The following is a 14,622-nucleotide window of genomic DNA, read 5'->3' as shown; positions in this document are numbered from 1 at the left end:
TGATTTACTTTGCTTACTAGAATGGAGATTTTCTTTATGTAATTTACATGTTGTTTCGCCCAATAATGTGTTGCCTTAAGCTTTAACAATCTTTACTTTGTAATAGTTTAAGCACATTTAAGATAATTATCGTTTATTAGCAGCTTAACATATATGTATTACAAAAACATGTATTTCAAGTGTCAATATGTACAATAGAAAAGTTTTTTTTGTGGAAAATTTAAAACTGTTGCTACTCTCGGGCGCACGTTCCAATTGGAATCTGATTTGACATATCAAATTGCTGCCTCGTTTATGTCTATATATAACTACAACGAAAAAGTGTAATTAAATCAAATTGCAAAAGTGACACAAATTCATTGTGTTGGGAATGGAATGGCTGATGGTCAAGTGAATAGATACAAAATATTTATTTGCTAATTAAACATAAGCTACGGCTAATTAACTGAGTGAAAATGGGCTCCTCTATTTTAATAGATTGGATCTTAACTCTCAGTGCTCGTTATTGTCTCACTTCTTAGGCCCTTCTCTATCGTTGGACGCAAATTGAAATTGTAATGCTAAGTCAACATTGAAATAAATTGAATGACAAAATAAAATTAATGTTTTGCCTGTCTAGATGTCAATTCAGTTTTCACTTGCATAAACTGTAGCAAATGTAACCTGAACTCAGACCTATTCACATGTCCATTAACGTGCGAATGTTTATTTCATCATTTTTATTTATTTTTCATTCTTTTCAATCGAGAACTGATTCAATTTCTGCATTTAAATCTGCATATGAAGTGTGAGGAAAAAATTGAAATGTTTTCTTTTTTTCTTTTTTGTCGCATTTTGTGCGCGCGTGTGTGTGTGTGTGTGTGTGTGTGTGTTTGTAGTTGGCTCTCATGTGTTAAATGTGGCAAAATAATTGATTATGCTCAATTATCTTTAAAATGCAAATGTAATAAATTGAAAATACATGGCATTTCCCAACAGTAAAACGAAATGCGAGAAAAACTGAAAGCTGCAAATACATCATATGAGTATTTACTTTATATAAGTGTGTGTGTATGTATGTATCAATCGTATCACAACATTTATATTTTGTATTCTCCTTTAATTTAGTTTTGTTAATCATACATACAGATGTATATGCAATATTGTTGATTAACATTTTGGTAGCTGCGTATGTAATATTTCTTTTTTATTTATATTAATTATAACTGTTGAGGGACAGGCGAAATATTTATGCATTTCTTTAAATATCATATGTGTTGTGTATTTTTGTATTTTTTTCTCGTGTATTAAGTTTTGTTTTATTTTGGTCAGTTTGCTTAGTTTTCGTTTTTGTTTTTCTTTGTTAAATATGTATAAAAAGAGACATAGTCTGTTTCTGTTACTGTTTAGTGTCAAATATAAAATACGCGTATAATACAAATATTTTACACCCAGATACAAAAGGTAAACGCACTGTACAAAAATTGTATGAATAGAAATGTGTGTATGTATAGTATACATGTGTGTACGTGTGTGTGTGTGTGTGTCTGAGTATGGGTGTTTGTGTCCTCAGCCTGGAATTTTTGATTATTATTTAGCAGTAAACGCAGTAAAATGTTTTGAAATATTTGATTTATGTGCATGCTGATGCCTGCTGATAGGGCGCATTCATTGCATTCGTGTCTCTCTCTGTCCTTCCGTCTGTCTGTCTGTCTTTCATTCGCACACGTATTTAGCATACTACATTCGTGTATGCGTATGTGCATTTGTATTTGTGTTTGTATATGTACTATTACTCTGATAAGCATTCGCAATGATAAATGCTAAATGCTAAACAATTTGCTTGGCAGTCCAGAGTTGCGGCAACGTTCCACACTGAATCTGTTTGATTCTTCTTCTTCTCTTGCTGATTTCTTTTTTTTATAGTTAGATTTTCTTAGATTTTATTTGATTTTCATGTGAGGAAGCAACGTTGCCAGCAAACTCAATTGATATGTTCAGGCTAAACATTATTGCATTTTCGCTACATATTACGTATGCTCTAGTTTTCTTCTCTGTGTGTGTGTGTGTGTGTGTGTGTGTGTGTGTGTGTCTTGGGGATGTGCGTGTATGTGTTTCTACTCTTATTGCCCTGCACGCTTGTAACAACTAATAATAATAAAAACGAATCTCATGTTACAATAAACCAAAATTGACAATAAAATAAAACAAATATTATACTTAGTTTTCCATTGCTTTGTATATTTTTGTAAAAATATGTATGCATGTCGGTTTAATTTATGCTACAATTTGAAATAATAATATAGAATTTTCAAAACTACAAAAGTAGAGTACAAAAACCATCATATGTATGCATTTGATATGCGAGCGTAGAACTTATTGAATTGCATATTTATACTATTTATATAAATGATAAACGATTGATATACTAAATGGCCGCGTTATATATGTAAGCTAAAGCTATATCCGATTTACAGAATTATAGATTATCGAATTCACTTCAGTATAAAAAAAAATTGCACACTTCAATAATACAAACCAAAATCGTAGTCTATAAGAAATTATTGCTTAAACAGTTACACAAATCTGAATAAAGACATTAACATAAATTATTTCTTAATTTGTATGTTGTTGTTTATCCAGTTCGTTTTGTTTGTTGTTTGTGCACATTGAATCATGGCTAATGAGTGTTGTTGTTGTTGTTGTTATTGTTGCAGTTTAATGGCCACAATTTCCATTGGTATTCTAAAGTATTTTGGATAATTATTGATAAGGAATATCGTTTTGCAAGCTTAAGCCTAAACATTTGCCATCAATCAAGTCAACCAAAGAATGGCTACAGATACACACATCGGAAACAACACTAACTAACTATACATATACATACATATTCATATCATATCATGTTCATTATCTTCACATCGTAGAGTTACAACAATTACAATTACATTTAGCAGACATACAAAACATTTACACATACAAAAATCAAACGCGTCGCTTTTACACAGTACAAAATCATCTACTTATATTTATTCATTCATATATATATATATATATCGTATATATTATATATAGATATCGAAAATTTGCAAGGCTAATTTGAAATTAGCAAAAAATGGCATTTCCTCGCTTGCTTAACTAAGGCTAATCAGAATTATAATTGTTTATATATGTACATATACAAATCTGCTGTCTATGTGTGTGTGTGTGTGTGTATGTTTATGTTGGGATTGTTATATATAACTACATTTATATATAATTGCAACGCTGAATGCTATTTAGTTACATACATATACATATACAGATATACGCTTCATAAATCCTAACTAATTTTGCTACTAATAATAATTAACATAGTTTGCGGCGCTTAGCAGCGTCGATAAACAGCAGTTTATCATGTGTATGTGACTGTATGTGTGTGTGTGTGTGTTTGTTTTTGTTTTTTTTTGGGGTGGAGTCTCAGTACTCTTAACGTTTGTAGCTATTGCCAATTTGCACATAACGCTAGCTGCCAACCAATTCAATTTGGCGATACTTTTTGCGCAGATTTGACACTGGATCACGATATAGCATGGGATCCATACGCAAATTGGAACGTATGAGCGGCATGTAGCTTTACAAAAAGGAAGAAAATTAAAGAAAAAGATAAGTTAAAAATATGTATAGATATGGTTCAGACGAGCGCACTTTGAGTGACACTTTTTTTGCCATTCACAATATTCGCATGAAGTTCTCACACTTTCTGTGCTCACAGAACTTGGTCACACTACATCATTGAATTTAAACAAGTACTAATAAATGCCAAATAATGACATTGACACACAATTAAAAAACCAGTATTCTGTCTTCATAAGTCAGCTTCATTTTTTTTGATCGGTTTTTGCAAAAAGTGGCACTTAAAATATGCTCGTCTGAAATGCACTGAAAGAATTATCTCACATCTATTTACACTTACCCAAAGACAGCTGCGAAGGTGTTGAGACAGCTTTGTCTCTGTATGAAATGATCGGGATCATTCCAGGGCGATCGTCCCGTCTCCCGGTCCTTGTAACCCTTGCGCTGCGTCACTTTGATCGGCGGTTTTCTGGTCACATGCGAGACCAGCAGGTTCATTAGGATATCCTCACAGTTGGAGGACTGCTGTACAGTCTTTAATAGCAGCAACGACAGCCAATTGGTATACAAGTAGTTGTAATAGCGGTGATAAAACGCTGCTCCGGTTAGGACAATCGAATAGTAGTTCGTCCACTTGGACGTATAGCCCCATGCGTTCTGAAAATCACAATGTAATTAGTCACTCTTCACATTTCTTCGATTATCTGCACTCTCACCTTGGAATCATCCCAGAAATGCGCTCTTGCCGGATAGCCAACAATGCGCTCGGGAAAGTCTCGCCACACCGTGTAGGCAAAGTCCAGTTCATCCGTATTGAGGATGGCATCCTCATCGAGCGACAGCACTGCATCCGTTTGTATCTCCTCATAGGGCAGGAATCGCTGTGAAATACTTGGCCTTGCCTCTGGCCCACTTTGAGCCGTTGGAGATCCGGCGACGGCACGCGAGCTGCCGCCCAAGGCGATGACATGCAATGGGATGTGGAAAGTGGGTGGCCAGCGTTTCTTCAATGGCAGCGGTCGATCGGCGGCCCACAGAATGAGTATCTGGAACACAATACGTAATCGAAATCGATGCTCAAACTGCAATTTGCAATTGGCCAAAACTAATTGCTCAATACTCACTCTATCGACAAATTGGCTCTTCGTTATGGTCCTGACTAGCTTGTAGAGCGCCGCATTGGGTCCGAGGGCGGCGCCAATTTGCACATAGATAACAGCCGTGTAGTTGTGACGCGGCTCCACACCCATCGCATTCAGTTGAAAGGGCATAAATCTGAAATGGCCAAATGGCAATTAGGTTAATGGCGAAACACTTCGCAGCGACCCACAAAACGGGGCTTGCAATGTAAATTTAATTATCCGTCGAAGGCGTCCTTGAATCGCTACAGTGTTTATTAGTCCACGTGGTGTATAAATCTTACCTAGAACTATCGGCGAATGTGGGCAATGTAAGAAGCGCGCCTGGTGCTGTATTCCAAACAAGCTGGCTTCGCACTGGATAATCGGGCAGACGTTCGCGAATGATCTGTGAATGAGAGATGGACCAGATAGTTAGATGCTAGAAATGTGAAAATGGGAGACAAGGGAATGGAGAAGGGAATGGAGAAGGGCAAATCAAACTGTGCGCTGCTTAATGGCCAGAAGAACTCAAGTGGCAAGCCGATTGGCAATTGATTGCTTAATGAACGGCTCTACACTTCAATTGCCGGCCAAATTGCGTTTTCAATGGCACTCGACGCCAGCCGCTTAAACTGTCAGTTCGTTTGTCAGACTGACTGTCTTGTCTGTCAGTTGGTTTGTCTGTCAGTTGGATTTTGTGTACATTAATTCAAAGGCCACCAAAAGCTGTTGCCTAATTTTCCGCTTGACGCAGCTGGCAGCCAACCAAGCAACCTCCCAGTGGAAACCGCTTTGTGCCTCCCTCAACGCGTGGATAGCTGGCCGCAGTTTCCGCTTGTGCAAGGGAAGCAGCACAGGAAGTTGCCGCACACCCCCCGCACCCCCTGCCACCCCACTGTTGGGTGCCAACATCTCTCAAGTGTTAGACAAAGCAACTGGGGAGTATACGCTGCGAGTTTAGTAGGGAGGCGTGTCATTAACGCCCGTTAATTTGTCGCTCAAAGTGAGAATTATGTATGTATGCCTAAAAGTATGCCATGCAAAATTAGTTGTACACATAAACCGCAGTGCGAACGACAGAGGGAGAGAGCGATAGAGAGAGTGGGAGAAAGAGTGTGATGCTGCATCCTTTCGACTGTGTTTGTTGAGTCCGTAGTTCGTAGTCCGTAGTCAGGTCGGGCACATGCCATTATAATTGCTAGTCCCTACTCGGACTAACAGCAAGTTACGAGTGCGACGTGCAGCATGCAACAGAAGGAAATGCAGTTGGGAAATGTGCTGGCAATGGCAGCCAGCTCTAAAGCGGGCTCAACTCATCGCGTTTTTCTGGCACGCGCTTTTGTGTGTGAGTGCACCAGGAAAGTGCGGATAAAACATTTCAACAGAAGAATAGCTGCATTTAAATTGCATTGAAATATCACCTGCTTGGAATAGATAATGCCGGTACAACATTTATGCATTCTATAACCCTTTGATCAGCTTGTATAATTAAACACACACCGTTTGAAGTTGTCATTTGCTAAAGTTTGATTGAAGTATGTATTTGAATGTTTTATAGTATAATCACTTCATTTTAATTAGATTCATATTCAAAATATTTACAAGTGCTTCTGTTTCAATTGTGTGTTCTTCTCCGATCTATCGATATTCAATCGTTCTTAATATCGATAACCAGGGATGCACACACTAATTATCATTATATATTCGATATTGAATAAATATTTTTGTAAGCATGTTAATTATACAATTGTACAAGGCATAAAATTGTGCAATTTATAATAAATAGCTAAACATTACCAAAAATATTACTTGCATATTGAATTAAAATTGTTTTTTAAATTGTGTGTTGTATATGAAGAAGAAATAATTCATTCAATTCCATTTAGGTGGCCCAATTAGAAATGAAGTGTTTGATATGTGAGAATAAATTTGCATTTTCTAAATGGTTTTCTCTGTCTATTGCACTTCAATGTTTAGACTCGATGATAAATGGCTAAACATTAATTGCTGTGTATGGTGATATACGATTGTAGAATTGATGCAGATAGTAACTAAAACAAACAATTCTAAAGTTCTAGTCTTCATGTACAATATAAACTTTTCAAGTATGTGAACTCTTTAAGGTTCAGTGTATCTGCAGCATCTTTTCTTTTTTTTTAACTATTTATTGAAGTTGACGTCGGGCTTCTCCACATCGCTTCCCTCTCTCTGTCTGCTGTTGTCTCAAGTGACTGCTTTATTTAGTAATTATAATTTCTTCACCACTTTTGCACACTCTGCCTCCCCTCTCTATCTATCTCTATCTGCGCCATTCTCTATCTATTTCATTTGAGTTATGTCTCCGTTGCTTGGCGCACTCGCATTCAACGTCGTTGCAACGCGTTGCGGACTCCTAAAAGTATGCAACGCGCGTGTTTATTTACCTTTTCAAGTCGAGTATGCATGAGAATATATGTGTGTGTGTGTGTGTATGTATGTGTGCTTGTGCATGCTTGTGTGTGTGGGTTTGTGTTTTTGACATAATTAAGTCAATCTTGCTGCTGTTGACGTTGCAGCATAATTGAGAGCGGCTAAGAGCGAGTGAGGAACGAACTCAGCTCAGCTCAGCTCAGCTAAACTCAACATAACTTTACTCGACTCGACTCAACTCAACTCGCCTCGTCTTGCCTGGTTGCGACTCGCCTCGTTTTGTCTATGATTCAATTATGCAACGTGCATATATGCGAAAGGTTTTGTTCCCGTCTCTGGTCCGGGTCAGAGACCAGCAAATGTTGGCGTGCCATTTTAATTGGCTAACAAAGTGCTTTAATTGGCTTTAAGCCCAGTTCGAGCAGCTCAACTAATTTTCGTTGCCTACTTTTCGGCAGCATATTCCTCCCGCTTACACGTTTTGCATTTCGCGGTTAACTCCACATGTCATGCCACCTGCCAGCAGACTTTGCTCAAGTGCTTGGGAGTTGAATTTCATTTTTTTTCGGGATTTTCCCGCAAACTACTTAAGCAACTGAGTGCGACGGTTTTTCCAACAGCGATGATGATTAAGCCACTGCGAAGGGTTGGGGAAAGGAAAGTATGGGAGAGCACCTGTAACCCGAGTGCAAGAACTCAATAGAGCGCATAATGTGTGCAAATAAAATAGGTGAGTGCATTTTCGGAATGGGCGTGGCAGCTAGTTATGCAAATGCATGCAACATGGATATGTGTGTGCCATTTAGAGCTGAGCTCAAAGTAGCTTGACTGCAGCCCACACAACCGCAAGGATAAATCCTCCTCCTCTCCAGTTTGGGTTGGCAAATTGCATTTGGCTCTGCCTAAAAGCTGCCCATACAAAATTACAGAGCATGTGTATGTGCATGCGACTAAAACACAAAACGAAAGCAAAACTTACTCAAATTAATTGCTTAAATATGAAAAGAAATGTTTTCCCCCCAACCCCAAAATTGTCCAAATTTTAAAGTTTCGTTTATGCGTTGCTACTTTTACTGATTAAGATTAAGTGGTTGTTAAATGCACTGAGACTTGATTGGAGAGGCTTACACAGAAATGCTTTGGTTAACTGGTTTATTTATTTAAAGTCGACTTTGAAGACAACTAATTTTTGGTGATTTAAGAGTAGGTATCGTATATTAAAGTATCTTATATTTATACAAATTATATAACAGTTTATAAAACTATGAACAAATTAAGAGCTTATGAAATTTTGATGTCCCTTTTCACTTTATTGAAATGTTATATTGAAGTGATTTTGTACCTTTTAATATGCTTTCTTAATAAACTGACATTCTTTTAAAGTTTTCTTTATTCTTTTCATCTTATTTGATTTTTATTAATGTACTATAATTATATCTGGTAAGCTTTATAAATGAAATAATTACTTTTTATGCGCTAAAGTAGTTCGACTAACTTTCGCAGATTTCTGTTGAAATTGATTAACTTTTGGCATGTTTAAAATATAAAGTAGCGTCTGTCAATCTTGCTGCTTTAATCGACACACGCATAAACGAATTCGCATTTGAATTCGCATAAACAAGCACGAAAAGTGTATTTACTGATGTTTTGCTGTATAGTTTCTGGGGCGCAAAAGTTCAAAGCGTCGACAGCTGCATACATAAAATGCAAGCAGCCACACATACACTCACACACTCACACACACACATGCTCAGCAGTGCACTATGGGGAATTTGACCGGTTTCTTTGACATAAAGTCATGTTTTACATATTTTGTAATATAATATTTTGATGCTCAGAATAGATCGAAGTGCAATATTACAGAAAAGTTAACTTAACAGTCCACTCTTTACTTAACAGTCCATCCTTAACGTAACAGCTGTTAAAATCAGCTGTTGCGGGCGAACTAAACGTGAAATCATTATTTTGTTGGGCATATACCATATATATTGAATATATTTTTTATCAGAAATAGGTTATACATTAAAATTTTAACTGGACGGTTATCTCTCATGTTTTTACTGTCTGTTAATACTAACATCTTTTTTATATTGTGCACATATTTCGTAAAATCGTTACATTAAGTAGTTCTTGTTCACGTTTATTTTTTGGGAGAAAAACAAGCAAACTTTGAATAGAGCTAAAAAAAAAGTTGTACACATTATCTCAGTGAGTTTTTAATTTCTAATTCAGAACAACAAAAACTGGTCAAATTCCCCATAGTGCAGTGGCAGTTGGCAAAAAGTTGCAGTCAACGACACCGAGTAAAAGTTGCTGATGTTGCTGCTGTCTTATTTATTTATGTATTTTTTTTTTTTTTTGGTTTTTTGTCAGTTGTACAGAACACACACACACACATCAGTAGCGCATCAACAAGAGAAGAACTGAACAGAACATAACAACAACATGATCTCAGCATAAGACAAACACTAAATTAACTTATGCTGAGAGAGAAAAATGTAAATGCCGTCAACTTTAGCCAGCTGCCGATGCAGTTGCATAAAGTACAAAAAAAAAAAAAAAAATAGAGGGAAACGATAGCAAGTGCGAGAGAGAGAGGGAGAGGAGAGAGAGAGAGAGAAGCGGAAAACTTGCAACTGCTTTGCTTTGCTTCAAAATTAACAAACGACGAGGTCGCACAGTACAAAGTTAATGCCGAACAACATGGCGTATGCGTAATAAGGATGCCTTTAGGCAATTTGCATATAAGCAAATGGAAACAGAACGACGGAAAGTACATTATTCTCAGCCCCGGAGCCTGGCACTGTTTTAATTTTAAAATAAATACCAAACTAAATAAATAGCAAATGGTAAATATTTTACAAATTCACAGCACCGTTTATAAACCTGCAACAATACATATGTATGTAAATTGTTGTGAGCTTATTTGCAGACTACACACAATTCGCATGTAATTCACAAACGTGAAAAACTGTGTGCAAAATATTAACACGTTTCAAATGATTCTCAATAATTTGTTGATATGTTGTAAAGAGAATTCGGAGTACATTTATGTTTCTACTCTTAAATAAAGTATAATAATAACTTTTCTTTTCTAATTTAAATCTTTTTGCAAATGAATACAAATTCGTTAATGGTATTTTAAATATTCATTTCTATTTTAAATAAATGTTAGTGGCTAAGACTTTGAAGAGTAACATTTAGTCAAGCAAAATATTACTCGAAACGTTTTTATTTATTTGCAATGCGGTTTTTGGCATGTGACAGAAACAAATATTCAAATAGAACGACAAAAATATATACATGCATACAATATTATATATAGCAATGCAAAATGCCAAATGGAATTCGAGTAAAATTGGTTTTATATTGTTTTAATCGCACTGGTTTTAATACACTACTGCATATTGCAGAGAAAATACGTATTCTGCAAGTGCTTTGAAATTTACATTTAATATAAATAAAAATGTTATCGATGAGGTATAAAAATCTCTAGAGAGTATAAAGTTGTTGACCATTTGTTTGGTTTAGAAGTTTTGCGCAAATATTTATCGATTTTGGGCGCAAAGTTAATTAAGTCACGACTCGCAAAATGTTTGGGACACTTTTATCTGCATAACTATGTGTAAATGGGTTTAGAGATACTCTGATCGATGGTGGACAGCATAAAGTTATAAGCTAAGTGAGTTATTTTTCACTGGCTTCTTTTTTTGCATTTTGTTTTTCCATCCGTGTTTTTTTTGTTTGGCATTCGCTCGATGGTTGGTTGGCTGGCTTATAACGTAAGTAAACGTCATTTGCCATAACTTCAAAACTTTAAGCTCACGATGATGATGTCATTATTGTTGGGCAAAAGTCGCGACTGGTAAACTTCATCGATGTCGGGGTCTCAACAACAACAACAACTACAACAGTGAGTATCTAGCATACATAGCTGAAGTTATGGGAGCAGCTTTGACAAATTCGCTTAAAAGACAACGGCAAACAAGTTTTGAGAGCCAAACTGACAATGAATGGACTGAAGGAGAGAAAGAGCTAACGCTTGTATATTTGGTTTGAATATACCATAAGTACTTTAAAGAAGCATCTTTCTTTTATGTTTTATTAACCAACGATAGGCAGTCAACAAACACAAATCAATATGCATAAATCAACAGCATAGCAAAGGACAATGTATACAAATTTATGCATAAATATTGCGAAAACTGGACAGGATTTTATATTATGTTGAAATAACACTTCCTACTGCTTTGGGGTATAGACAAAGTTGATTTAGGAACTGATTTACTTTATTAAATTAGAGATATCAAATTACTGAACATATCTAAAACTATCAGATATTCTGTTTTTGGATAAATGAATAAATAATAAAAATATACAATTTCGGATACCTTTATCATTATTTATTCATCATTATAATAACATTTTAACAGGATTATTTTATTCTGAGTCAACCATACTTATTTGTCTTTTCAACAATAGTTCATTAAACTGCTGTGATTATTAATCAATTTTCAATTGTTAAAATTGAGAATGGTTTCTATTTCTTTTTATACTCGCTAACGAACTTTGTATTATATGTAACAGGCAGAAATTGGCATCTCAGACCCCATAAATTATATATATTCTTGATCAGCATCGATCGTCTGACCATCTGTCTGTCTGTCCGTGTGACCACCTCGAACTCAGAGGTATATTGTAGTATTTTCGAGGTATACTATTTGACATATTTTAAGAAAATATACAAGTACTATTCAAAATAAGCAGCGGGTATCTCACAGTAGATTACATTGGATCGTAGCTTTGCTTGTTTATTGAAATATTAATTAACTTTCAGATTAAAAATTATTTCTAAAATCCAGGAAACGTAGCACTACTTGCAATACCACAAAGATTGTTTTTGTTACGAGCAAGCTTCATGTAACCCTTTTCTCCCCAATTGACTCCCATTGAAGTTTTGAGGATCCAGAAGTCTTTACTATAGCCCACAACAAGAACGGAATAGTTTTTAGTGTCTTTGCAAGGTTTGTTGTAGACGCCGCCCGTGTACTTCTTGATTGCTTCTCTTGAGATATCAGCAGCTACTGGACCCTCGGCAACTTTCTTCTCCAAGCCAAGCTCATCGCCAGGCTTCACTTTGTAAACCTTTTTGATTTTAGCGCCAACATTCCTTCGTTGGAATCGACAACCTCCCCTGAGACCGCGATAGGAATACGACGTCTCAGTGTCAATACCTCCTAGAACCAATATGCAACCGAGAGCGAAAGTTGTGCCTGCTTTGCAGCAATCAACTAGATTTTGCTTCGAGAGGATGACTAATTTTCCAGTTTTTATAGTTTTTCGGCTTTCTATGACGCCAGCTGCAGCAAACGCCCACGAGTTCTTAAAGTTTCCTTGGTTCTCAACTGGAGAGACGACACCTTCATGTGTCCAGTTGATGAATGCAGGTATTTCCTTATCTAGTGAGTAACTTTCCACATTCTTAAACTCATTGTTTATGTCATCTTTTTCGCTAAAAGACTCTTCGTACTCTTCGCTAAAGTAATTGCGAGAATTCCACTGATCGTTTCGTCTATTCTCGAAGGCCTTAAATAACTGATCATCGGACTCGTCTTTGTAGGTATCCAAATTGAAATCGTCATAGCTAAATGCTCTTGCCACAGGACAGACAACAATGCCTAAAAAGGCCGCAACTAATATTGACACCTTCATTTTATTCTTCGAATACAATTGCAAATTCTTGGAACAACAACCTCGCGGTTAAAAATTTCTTTTGCTTTGTGAATACAACCTTTAAGGTGGCCCCTTATATACTCTGATTTAGACGCGCAATATGCGTATATTCACCACATAAACCCTCATCGATCGGCCCAAAATACCGCAGCACTAATTAATATCACACTTTTTTGCAAGCAACCTCAGGGTGAGTAATGGTGGGGTTTATATTTTTAAAACATTCAAAACATAATAAGCTTAATTGTAAATAGAAATTAGGGTTGTTTTATTCATTAAATGACATTTTACATTCTTTTTCATTAAATATCTAAAAGAAAGGATTGACATTAGATGTTAAGGGGATAATAATCAGTATGTAAAGAATGCCCTGTTAGTGATGCCACAAAGATTGTTCTTGTTACGAGCAAGTCTCATGTAACCCTTTTCTCCCCATTTGGAACCCAGTGAAGTCTTAATAATCCAAAAGTCTCCCAATTTCTTAGAAGAATCATATCCCACAATGAGAACTGAAAAATCTGGACTGGCGCCACACTTGGAACTATTGAATACGCCACCTTTGTAGTTCTTGATGGCTTCCTTCGAGATGACAGCAGCAACTGGACCTTCGGCAACATTCATGGCCAACACAGTCTCATCGCCAGGCAGCACTTGTATGATTATTCTAATCTTAGCACCAATGTTGGTCGCGTTATAAATACAGTTTCCATTTATGCCACGATACGGATACGATTCCTCAGTGGCGATGCCTCCTCTTCTCCTCATGCAAACAAGAGCTCGTGACATGCGATTCTCCGTGGCAGAACAGCAATCAATTAGATTTTGCTTGGAGAGGACGACCATTTTCCTTTTTCTAATAGCCTGGCGACTTTCAACGACTCCAGCTGCAGCAAAGGCCCAGGAGTTGTTGAAGTGTCCTTGGTTCTCAACCGGAGATACGACGCCTTTTTCTGTCCAGTTGACGTATTCCCGTATTGGTAGATACACGTTATTATATAAATTGTCGGAAGATTCATATTCAACGTCTCCAGAGTCATTGTAAATGTCGTTTTCTGTGCCTACAGCTTCATTGTACTCCTCGTCCAACATGTCGCTGAATTGGTTGATTCCCATCTCGTAAGTTTCATCACCAGACAGCCAACGCCCGTTGTGGTCATAAATGTTTTTCTTATTGTCCTCAAAGATCTTCCTATGCAACTGATCCTCGGATTCATCCTCGTAGACCTTGTCGAATTTCACTTTGTAGGCATCCCAGGACAAATCCTCGTTGATTAATGTTTTTGCCACCGTGCAGGAAACAATTGCAAAAAGGATCAAAATCTTAATTGGAACTCTCATTTTGTTTTTCCGTGTTTTTTCAAATGCGTTCTACTGACGAGTAATAAGTTTCCGCTCTTACGTAGTCACTTTTATACTCCGATCATAAGTGAATTACCCTTATAATAATATGAGTTTAATTTCTATAAATATAAGTGAATAAGACTATCCCCTATAAACCTTAAAATACGGGCCAGAGGTCGATCGCAATCAAATTTTACCAAGTGCTCGAAATACCTTCAATTTTAGTGGAAATATTTTTGATTCACATTTCATTTCATACCAGCTACCCGAAGGGTTAAGTTATTATTTTGTAGAATTATAAAGACTAAAATGGAAGAAATCGAAAAGAGCTCCACCAGCAGCAGCAGTGGCGAAAAGAAACGCTTCAAGGTGAATAAGTGGAATGCGATTGCCCTTTGGGCTTGGGATATTGTTGTAGACAACT

At 36.6% G+C, this 14,622-nt stretch overlaps 2 protein-coding genes across 2 annotated transcripts in view; both read right to left on the bottom strand.

The window, feature by feature from the left end:
• Positions 1-229: 229 nt before the first annotated feature.
• Positions 230-14,622, bottom strand: part of LOC132790280 (exostosin-1) — a 95,095-nt gene continuing 80,702 nt past the window's right edge. Inside the window, exons 6-10 of the mRNA XM_060798766.1 lie at positions 5,018-5,121; positions 4,719-4,869; positions 4,311-4,640; positions 3,935-4,251; positions 230-3,592 (exon numbers count right to left, since the gene is read on the bottom strand). Of these exons, the coding sequence (XP_060654749.1) occupies positions 3,484-3,592; positions 3,935-4,251; positions 4,311-4,640; positions 4,719-4,869; positions 5,018-5,121 (1,011 nt within the window). The 3' untranslated portion in view covers positions 230-3,483. The remainder of the gene's footprint in view (positions 3,593-3,934; positions 4,252-4,310; positions 4,641-4,718; positions 4,870-5,017; positions 5,122-14,622) is intronic.
• LOC132792568 (uncharacterized) lies at positions 11,937-12,836 on the bottom strand. Its single transcript, XM_060801994.1, has one exon. It carries the CDS (start codon positions 12,834-12,836, stop codon positions 11,976-11,978), a length of 861 nt encoding a protein of 286 aa, XP_060657977.1. The 3' UTR covers positions 11,937-11,975.

The sequence above is a fragment of the Drosophila nasuta genome, chromosome 3 (assembly GCF_023558535.2).
Source record: "Drosophila nasuta strain 15112-1781.00 chromosome 3, ASM2355853v1, whole genome shotgun sequence".
NCBI lineage: Eukaryota > Metazoa > Arthropoda > Insecta > Diptera > Drosophilidae > Drosophila > Drosophila nasuta.
The sequence above is the reverse complement of the archived record's forward strand: the minus strand, read 5'-3'. Positions and strand labels throughout refer to the sequence as shown.